General features: G+C 51.5%; 3 protein-coding genes across 3 annotated transcripts; 2 read left to right on the top strand and 1 right to left on the bottom strand.

Moving 5' to 3' along the window:
* Window positions 1-1,130: 1,130 nt before the first annotated feature.
* POX_f07859 (uncharacterized protein) lies at window positions 1,131-2,043 on the top strand (the record flags this gene model as incomplete). Its single annotated transcript, XM_050116651.1, has 2 exons — window positions 1,131-1,346; window positions 1,429-2,043. The coding sequence occupies 2 exons, from the start codon at window positions 1,131-1,133 to the stop codon at window positions 2,041-2,043; spliced, it is 831 nt and encodes a 276-aa protein (XP_049966790.1).
* A 151-nt stretch (window positions 2,044-2,194) lies between these two features.
* POX_f07858 (uncharacterized protein) lies at window positions 2,195-3,163 on the bottom strand (the record flags this gene model as incomplete). The annotated part of the gene is made up of 3 exons (XM_050116650.1): window positions 2,195-2,520; window positions 2,591-2,715; window positions 2,916-3,163. The coding sequence occupies 3 exons, from the start codon at window positions 3,161-3,163 to the stop codon at window positions 2,195-2,197; spliced, it is 699 nt and encodes a 232-aa protein (XP_049966789.1).
* Window positions 3,164-7,988: 4,825 nt separating this feature from the next.
* Window positions 7,989-9,977, top strand: POX_f07857 (uncharacterized protein; the record flags this gene model as incomplete). The annotated part of the gene is made up of 5 exons (XM_050116649.1): window positions 7,989-8,003; window positions 8,075-8,224; window positions 8,295-8,630; window positions 8,704-9,858; window positions 9,948-9,977. 5 exons carry the CDS (start codon window positions 7,989-7,991, stop codon window positions 9,975-9,977), a joined length of 1,686 nt encoding a protein of 561 aa, XP_049966788.1.
* Between the last annotated feature and the right edge of the window lie 450 nt (window positions 9,978-10,427).

The raw sequence follows: 10,427 nt of genomic DNA, 5'->3' as shown, positions 1-10,427 counted from the left end.
GTTGAGAACTCATCACCATTGCTGGCCGCAGAATTCGATGTACATGGTTGAATCCTCGATCATACACCATAAATGATCTCCAAGCGTCAAGTTTATCTCAAGTATGGGCGTGCATCCTCAAGGGGAGTTATTGGCTCATCAATGTCCGGCTTCTTAAATAGAAGAAAATTGAGCCAGTCCGCGTTAATTGTATTTGCCCAGGTTGGTTTGGTACTTGGCCAAGCGCCGATTGTTGTCCTGCCAGTCTTGGAATCCGTACCGTTCCCTGGACCCTCCCGAGTCACGACGAGGTACCGAGGGCCCTGGCTGTAATGCCTAGGAACACTACTGACAGCTCTTCGCTCTTCCCCGGTGATTTAAATTACAAATGTACCTTAGACGCACACCAGACCGAGGGCAAATGAGCATTCCATCTGAACCCTTTCTATTGGGCCGATCCCCTCAGCACTTCGCATGCTCGCAGTTGGCAGTTGCAGGCATGCCTCAAAAACGATCGGAGTCAATCTGATGGCTACATGTATGCACCCCAGGTCGCACAGGGCCTTAGAAAAAGTCACTGGATTGGGCGGCTTGGATTCCATGCACACGCACAGACGACGGATGAAGTCGACGTATCTCAATCACCTCGGACCAATGGCGCGGGTGTGAATCATCACGACCGTTAGTTCCGGGTGCAGAGGGGGCAAATCAAGCGGCCGCAGTGGGGCTCTCGCCTGCTCGAAGGCGCCTCTTCCAATCTCCAAAGCCGTCGGGTCGAGAACGCTATTTATTCCACCCCCGACAGCGTATGCGCATCTGGTCAACCACAAGTCTAGACTACACACAAAGAGCCATAAAGATCTAGAATGGTCCAGATGGACGTGTCACGTTTCTCCCTTGCAAACAGGCCGGATGCAGGTTGTCACACGGTAGCCGTTGAGGACCAGTTAAGGTTAATGAGGAAGCAGACTAGAAGAAGAAACGTGCCGTGCAGAGTCTAGATTCAGTGACTAAGAGCATCACGTGGAGCCCACGGCATTTGGGGATTTCCCCGCGAACTTGAACATCTGCCTGCCGGGTTATTTTTTTTTTTTAGAAGTACATACCTTTCAATCCACCACTACTGGTGAATACTTTTAGCACATCTCGCAATGCTCGCTTCCAATATCCATATCACGCCTCCCGTTCAGTCGTCTTTGCCTGGCCCCGACACATCCAACTACTCCCCCGACGAAGTTCCCTCCTGCGGAGGTCATGGAACCCTGGAAATTTTATCGGTGACTCGATTTCTCGAGGAGCATGGGATCGAGTGTTGCATCGTGGGTGTCTCGGCATTGATCTATTATGGGGCGGGGCGAGTGCGAGATGTACGTGAGGTCAAATTTTCTTTTTCCTGCTCAACTGCCCTGGTCCTTAAGGCTGACAATAGACTTTTGAGCAATGCTGTAGGAGTGGGACCTATGCGTTCCCGACAATAAAATGTCCGAAGCGGTAGCGCTTCTTTCCTCAGAACTGATGTCCGACCAGATTCATCCCGTACCTCCTCACTCAACCTCTCATCCTTTCTCTCTGAGTCACACCTATCATCGGTTCAAGGGCCATGGCATCCATTTCTACTTTGTGCTGATGCCCGCTCACGATGCACACATCCCGTCGGGCCCGTTTCATATTGAACGCAGCTCCAATGGTCTCCCGTACCCCACACTACCGGTCCTCATGCAGAGCTTCCTGGATACCAACGATGATGTATCCTTGTGTGACTGTATCGACGGGACCAATGTCTCGGAAGAGTGGGGATATCGGCATCTGGACCTGGACGGGACAAACGATCTGGAATGGACGACACGAATGAATCAGGTTGCCAAGCAGGCGGCTCATGGAAAAGGTTGGCTCTTTGTTCATTACTTCCCCACACAGACCATCAACAAGCGCGACAAGTGGGTGTCGAGGATACGCAGTAAAAAGGGCAGACTCGGCTGGACGACACCAGACAGTCTCTTTGAAACCCGCTTTCGCCTAAGGGGCTCCCCCGACCCGTGGACGCAGAAACGCATGTCATGTTAATCTATATCCATATATAACGATGTAAATGATTCCACTAATGAAATGAAAGGATAAACTCCAGCGGAATGGACCGGCTCCGTGCGTGGGTGTTCACGTTGTACAATAATCGGATGATCCCTCGGTCTCTGTTTCTTCCTTCCGCACGGGTTTTTTAAACGCCGAGCAAGGCTCTCATGCTCTCAACTTGATCCGGGAAGGCCACATATGCCTCCGCGTACTGAGTCCAGAAATATCGGCGTTGCTCCAGATCGTAGTATTCCCGAAAGGTCGGGATATCTGCTGCGTACTGTGTGAACAAGAATTCCAGGTCCAGAAAGTCCTTGCTTCCCTGCTCCCCGCGGTGGAAAAATGCATCCAGCTTGGCATATATTTGAAAGACCAGCCCCAGTACCAAGACGGGAGACCCCAGGGGTGTCGGCCTACGCGGATTGATGGGCTCGCGGGAAGATTGGAGATCCTCGGGGGTACCCAGATGTCCTAAGGATGGTCCTAGAGATTAACACCGTGTTATTGTCTTCTTGCTCATCCAGGCAAGGGTCTGACCTACCACTGATCACAATGTCCATGCTCACGGCCAAGTCCGGCACGTGTGGAAACTCGCCATCCACACTACGCCCGGTGTCGATGAAGACCTGGACAGATGTCCGGCCATGGGTCAGAGGAAAATGTATTCTATCGAACCAATTAGAGCGGGCTTGTTCAACGTGATCGGGCTCGAGTCCCATCATCATTCCCAATATGAATGATGAAAATGTTCATCCGGAGAATCGGGTTGACAACGTGGCTGTCTTCTTTTATCTTCAACCAAAAGCAAAAAAGCAAAAACAAAAACAAAAACAAGCAAAAAGACGGGAGCGATCCAGATTCAGTACCGGGACTGTGCGATGAGAATATGCTTCAAATGATCCATCGTCGTGGCGACAGTGATATCAATATCCTGAGTTCTGCGCCGGCCTCCCCTGAGATAGACCGCCCACCCCCCAATAAACGCATACGTGATCTGGTGGGCCTCCAATAAACTGGCGATGAATCTAGCCGCCAGGCCAAGCTGCAGCAAGTCCGCCGTGTTAGACGGATAATAGAGTTCCGCAAAGCGATCGGTGTTGTAAATTTCCGCCATCGCGAGCGATGGCGATGTGGTGGATGTGTACCAGCCCAGGAAGGTTCGATGAGGCGCCCGTCGGTGTGAGGTTGATATCGCGGTCGCCCATCGTGCGATGTGTCCGTGGGCGAGTTGTGAGTGGGTGAGTGTGAATGTTTACGGAGATGAGCGAAAGAGGGGCGGTCTCGGAAAGAACCTGACACTTATCCCTGGTCCGGTTTGGCGTCTGAGATCAGATCCCTTGTGAGACTGCCGACCGCGGACGATCTTTGGTCTACGCTGGAAGTATTGGAACACTTTGAGAGGATGCGATCGGCACGTGACTCCTTCCCTCCATCAGAGGAGTATTCTGCATTTTAGGTGAATTTGTATTTAAATTTTTTGGCGTTGGAAAGAGTGCCAATAGTTTGATGCCATGAGTCCAATAGACTGCTGTCCTACGTAGTTGACCTTTGTGGAATGTTATGGACTCATGTCGTGTGAGACCCACTTACCCCATGGCACCGAATCCTCAAAGTGGATGCCGACGCCGGGGCGAGGTACTTCATGTGAGAGGGATGGCCACATTGGGATCGTGATCATTCCACGTGAGCCCTTCCTTAGATTCCACTTTTGAACTGATGATTGAGTTTTCTATTCATCATGCCGTTAGGACGAAATGGACATTTACACCGATCCTTAAGGGCACCACAATGCAACACCAATACACCTGCCAGGAAGGACATTATATTGGAAAGGTACGGCTATAGTAGTATGCGGTGGAAGTTTTGTGTTTTTCTCGAGTCAAATATCCAAATATCTCGATATGTTTATCTGTTCTTTTTTCTACGGAAAACTTAAGCTTGTAGCTTACGTTATGTAACACAGATTGAATAGCAATCTAGCGAAATGTCGGTCTGTGATGCAATCTAAGCGTTCTTGTACCTGGCTATAATGTACTGAGAACGGGAATTCATAGGACATCCTCTACACAAAGTAGGTAGGGCAGAACCTACTGACATGGTTGCAGCAAAAGTCCGGATCGGACCAAACCCTAGTGGAAAGTCTGCTAGAGCACGAAAGTGCACGTGTAGACAGACAAGTAGCTGCGCAAAACCGCATCCAAGACGGTAGGCAGGCATATTAGGTAAATAATCGCAAGTACTGCTATTTGAAGCGACTCGAGCCCAGTTCCAACCGTGCTCCGAGGCTTCCAGGATATGCATTGAATGAGTGTAACGGGAGCATGCGTTGCTGACCTGTTCATCTCCCTGCTGGGGGGAGTCGCTGGACAAACTCAAGCACACAAGCTCCTGTATAGACGAAAATCCACGTCAGGCGATAGACTCCCATATACTAAAACTTCAGATGGGAATTTTCTGCCGCTACCAGCCTTGACCTAAAGCCACTGCCAGAAGCACCAGCTTGCAGCGGGAAGAGTATGACATTGACAGCCCTTATCACAGTCTCTCAGTGTAGCTAGATTCATACCAGACATGATAGCGTCAAGAGACGCAAGGAATGACGAGTCCATGTGTACATGAAAGAGCCTTCGGCTTCGAGATGTCTTTTCAACTCCTCGAACATCCATGCCGACGACGTCGCGAGTTATGTCTCGATGTACTACGGTCACAATCTCTTCTGGATCAATTCAAACCTACTGATACTATTGTATCAGAATGACCTTTCTAACCATTTGAAACGAGGATATCACCCGTCATGAAAGTCCGTGTCAAGTCCAAGCACGAGCGCTCTCTCTCTCTCTCTCTCTCTCTCTCTCTCTCTCCTCTCTCTCTCTCTCTCTCTCTCTTTGGAGCTGGAACGATGATCGCGCTTATCAAAACCAGGCGTATTTTCAAATACGATGGAAAATCAACGTAATCGCGAACCACGCGGTTGAGGTAAATCATCTTGCCACGAGATAGATCTCGGCTATGTTCTCACCGTGGAATGCGCTCAAAAAGTCCACTCAAGTCTGTGATATAACCCTCCAATAAGTGATCTGTCCAAGATCAGCCCAGGGCGACCATGGTTGGCGTTGGTGTTGACATTGACCATTATGAGACTGGTAGGGGGCGAGATAATTAGCTTGCATCAAATACTCTATCCCCGGACGGCGTTTGACGCGAGAAAAGAAGAGGCAAGGGGAAAAGATGTCTACTAGGTACAGAGATCAGCAACTTGTTGAAATTTAGCATGGCCAATCTGCCCCGCGGTGATGGTCACGGGTTCGCCTTCTAATTTCCATTCTCTACAGACGACAATCTCCACTCCTTTTCCCCACGATCAATGTCCAGCGACTAGTCTTGCTGACCTGGGCTGTCGTCGCTCGTCACATGAAATGAATCACCAATAAAATCGCATCATCGCTTTGGCCCTATCATGCTGGAACCAATCCCAGCAGATTCGGATGGTTTCTGATCTTTCCGAATCTTCTTGGTATGTTAACAACACTAATCGACTGTGGCCCTTTTCGACTCTAAATAAAGCACAGCAAGCGCCGCGGCGGGGCCAGCTGTAAGCCTCACGCCAATGAGATGCCCAAACAACAGCTCTCCCTAGAAGCGCCGAAATCGCCGAATTGCCGTCGACCGACTCTCTGGTTAACCTGGAGTTGGCCTTGACTACCGAGAATGCCAGATGGTCGCCCATGTGGAAAGGACATGGACTGTCCCCGCACCCACAAGCAGGGATGCTCGTCCATGGATCCTCCTACGGCCCGCTTGTTTGACTGATCCCTAAATTAGGCCGACGGTCAGTCCCCGGTTAGATTTCTTCGATTCAGTGGCAGGCTCAAATTCCGTTTTTAATCTCATGCTTGTCAGATTCCAGTGGTAGGGATGCTGACGAGGGCGATCGCGACAAGTGACAGGTCGAGACGTGGGAAACGGGAGGGGGTCTGTGATTTCGCTCAACGTCGTTCCAAGATCACTCATGGCCATTGCCAACGGCAATCTTGCACAATCGGTTGGCTGACCGGAGCAAAAGGTCTGAGCGGGAAGACCGTCGATTCTATCACAATCATGCCACCATTCCAACATCTCACCGCGCCGATTTCTGGTTCAAATTCCCCTCATTCGACGTCTGCTGCCCCGTGCGGCCCTCTCAAACAGTCCCGCCGTTTCGAGGACCGAGTCACTTTCCTTAACTTTTTTCTCGTTTACCTTGCCAGCCAACGGGGGTCGTCGTATGGCTGTCAATGTGTAGAAATTACCGCCCTTCCAAATCGCGGTGGATTCAAGAACATCCCAGCGTTCATACTCTCTAGCGTGCCCATTACTCCCTAGGCTCGCATGGTTGCTGCAGGTGCACTGTGAGTTATTTTTGGCCCATCACGCCTCTGCTCGGCGCTTCCCCCATCTCGGCCTGACGAGCCCTTTGTGTTGAACGGACGGTCCCTAGCGCGCAAGGGCACCATGGCCATCAGCATGAAAGTTTCTGGTCAAGCCTGGGGGAGCCACTCCCGTACCGTAGTCGGAATAGGTAGGAAGCCCGGGGCAAACTGTGTCGATTGCACACGGAACGGCTGGTCCAATCCCTGTCACGCCATGCGTTTCTCTGCAAGATGCTCGTGCTTGTGCTCGTGCTGATGCTGATGCCAGTGTTGGTGCCGGTGCTAGTTGCTAGTGTTCCTTCTCGGGTGTCGACTCTTCCCTGCTTTCGCACCCTTTTTGAGATTCGATCGATCATTTTCGGGGCTTCCCCTGAATTTCGTTCGGCTCTTCTCCCCCGTCCAGCCAGTCAGTCATGCCACTACCCCCGACATCCATCGACATCCACTTGGGGCTTGATTCTTGCTGCCCTAAACTGCTCACCACAACCTCGTCGTTTCGCAGGACACTATCCATCTTTCCGAGGCCCGGCCCTCTTCCCTTGGTGAGGATATACGTAGTATCCACAACCCGCAAAGCTGGGCCCGATACTCACCCCGCGCCTAGCGTACTATACTACGTAGCAAACCTGGTGATTGGAATATGACCTTGTCTGTCGCTATCGGCTATCCACTGTTGCGGGCACGCGTGGGTGATGATGGTCGAGTCAAATCGACGACCAGCCACTTGATTTAACTTCAAAGAACACACTCTCCTCATAAGCTGAAGCGAGAGGGGGAATCAGCTTCCAAAAATACCCCTGCGACCGATCGTGGGCTTCGTGCTTCGCAGTGCCCATCCTCATCTCGGAGGCCCTGTCCCATCCCTCCATTCACCTTCTTCCGTTGACCTGCCCCGCCAGCCTGCAGTCCGCCACAAAACTCGCGAACTGCAAGACTCTTTCCTCCTGACCCACGCCCTCGTTGAGGCGTCTTCTCAAAAGTCGTCGCAGGGCTGGCTTCGTGTTTTTATCGAGCAGCGCATCTGGACCTCAGGTCTTATGTTGTCGATAGCTAATGCACACTTCGGATCACACCTTGGCGGAGCCGTTTCTCAGTCTCGACTCCAGTCCTCCCCTCTCTCCCCCAGCCGCACTGGGTTCCCTCATCCACGGAACCGACTGGCATTTCAATTCTAATTTCGATAGCTCCGCCTTGGCGTACTTGGTTATCAAAGTACCCGGGCTCGACTATTCCCACATCAGCGGGGTCTTCACTCGGGGAAAGTGGTTGTACTATAATAAGAATTGGTGGTCCTAACACGATTTCCCTGGCGGCGGCGTGACGTTCTTGATCCCGTCCCGGTCCGATCAGCGGTGTACAGGGATTCATCGTGGGATCGTCTTACTGCTTGACAGCATTCTCTCCTCCCCTGTGGGATCTCTGTGGAAGTCAGAGGGTAGATTTTAGCTGCTTTAATCGCATCGCCAGTTGCTGCGGTCTACTCAGCCCGAGACCGTATCGCACTGTTCTGCGCGAGTCGATGCAGGCACAATGTCGTTGAAGCAAGTATGTGGTCCAAGTGCTTGCGAAATCCTTCTGATATACCTTCGAAGCCCAACATTAATCGAATGTGACAGGAGATAGAGACGTGGGTGTTGGCCCTAGACGCCTACGACAACCAAGACTTTGATGAATCTTTACGGCAATTCGACCAGATTGCAGATACTTCAAAGATTCTTTTCAATTGCGGAGTGATCTATGCCACGCTAGGCGAGCATGAGAGAGCAGTATGTCCCTCCTGCTGTCCTTTCCACCATGAATGTGAGACTTGTGCAGTCATGTTCATACATGTTGTAGGTGGACTGTTATCAAAGAGCTGTCGGGCTCGACCGGTATCTGGCCATTGCCTACTTCCAACAAGGTGTATCAAACTTCCTCCTGGGCGATTTTGAAGAAGCGTTGGCCAACTTCAATGACACGCTCCTGTATCTACGCGGAAATACATCCATCGACTACGAGCAGCTGGGCCTCAACTTTCGCCTCTATTCCTGCGAAGTTTTATTCAATCGCGGGTTATGTTACGTCTACCTGCAGCAGATGACCCCGGGCATGCAAGATCTCTCGTTCGCAGCGAAGGAGAAGGTCACGCCCGATCATGATGTGATCGACGATGCGATACGCGAGAATGCAGATGTATGCGTCTCATTCCTCTAACCCCCTCTCATGTTACCTGACTCAGCGGATGGCCGATGCTAATTTGCGGCAGGGATACACGGTCTTTTCTATCCCAGTGGGCGTCTTGTATCGACCCAATGCTGCCAAAGTGAAGAATCTCAAGTCCAAAGACTATCTCGGTAAAGCTCGATTGGTGGCTGCGTCAGATCGGTCACAAGGTGCCGATCACCAATGGCGGCCGATGGTCGTCGACAAAGGCGCACTTGAAGATCGTGAAGGCGTCTCTTGGGCTGCCACTAATCTCGTTCACAAGGGCCTGTCCAGCCGAACTCGGCAGCAATCTGAACCTCCCCTCACACGAAACCTCTTTCCTCCCACCCCTCCGCCAGATGACCGGGCCACCAGCAATGGCTCTGTCACGGGCTCCTCCCATCATCGCTCTGCCTCTCTTCGAGCTGGCCGACCAGCCCGTCTTGATCTTGAACGCACGGGAGCCAGTCTCGACCGTCGAGCTCCAAACCAAAGCACTGTTCCCAACCCTGAAAAGCCCCGCCTGGGGACTACACGCACTGCCTCTGAGCCTCGGGGGCCTGCGGTGCGATCTCTAGCCGCACGTAGTACCGGGGAATCCAGTCGCAACGCTTGGTCTCAAGGCCATCGCAGGAACCTCAGTGAGACCCACCAGAATTCAAATGAGACCGCTGATTTTGGCGACCAAAGTCAACAAACCTACCTGGACGACCAGTCCTACACCAGTCCCACAACCGTCTCCAGCGCGGGTTGGGGTCGGGGGCGGCCCCACCCACCTGCCTTCATTGACGAAGCAGACGAATATGCTCATGAGGAGAGCGATGTGCAGCACGTCCAAGACACATCCTTTGATTTCCGTGACACTGGTGTCGGAGGTACAGGCTCATCGAGCTTTCGTGGCCCTCAACAGCGTCGCACACAATCACCAGCACGACACTCGCGAAGGGCAAACTCACGGCGACCCGAGGTGCGGCGATTCCGGACCAAAGTTCATGCACCGGATGATATTCGGTATATTATGATCGGGCCCACGGTCGACTTTGCGGAGTTCGAGACGAGAATCCGAGAGAAATTTGGGTTCCAAAGTCCCTTGAGGCTAAGAGTGCAGGATGACGGTGATATGATCACCATGGTAGATCAAGAGGATCTAGATCTCCTGCTGGCCAGTGCGAGAGAGATTGCCCGGAGAGAGGGTAGTGAGATGGGCAAGATGGAGGTCAGTTTGTGAGAAGATGATCCCTCGAGAGGCTTCATCCTGCTCGATGATTGTCTCCCTAGCACATGACTGACGAATCTGCTCTCTAGGTTTGGGTTGAAGAACGTGCGATGATTTAACTTTGGAAATGACACGACTTTCTATCATATGGCCTGAAGGGCAATGGACAGTGGCTTGGTGTTTGGTGGCTATTGAGGAATGGATCGATACAGGCATAAGAGGGTTTGCATTCATCTGTATGCTGTCCTTTTTTTTTTGTTTTTTTTTGTTTGTAATTTTCCCCACGTCCTTTTTCATTTTGATTTATATACCCTTTGGGACTGGCATGGGATGGATCCTCGCAGTAGCGTTGGCTTGAAGTAGTTAGATACAATGGACACAGCAATGTGATTAACGCATACGTTTTTGTCTTATCTTGGATGGTATGTTGCTTTGATTCTATTTTGACCCCCATTCCTTGCTGGCTCTGGCTTTTTCCTGAGCTATTTGTCCATGGATGATCTTGAATCTCTGGACCTTTTCTCCGCACGATACTTCCGATGAGCTTCTGGACAGACGATGACGCTGAT

This window comes from Penicillium oxalicum, chromosome VI (assembly GCF_001723175.1).
Source record: "Penicillium oxalicum strain HP7-1 chromosome VI, whole genome shotgun sequence".
Taxonomy (NCBI): domain Eukaryota; kingdom Fungi; phylum Ascomycota; class Eurotiomycetes; order Eurotiales; family Aspergillaceae; genus Penicillium; species Penicillium oxalicum.
Note: the sequence above shows the minus strand (reverse complement) of the source record. Positions and strands in the feature narration are given on the sequence as shown.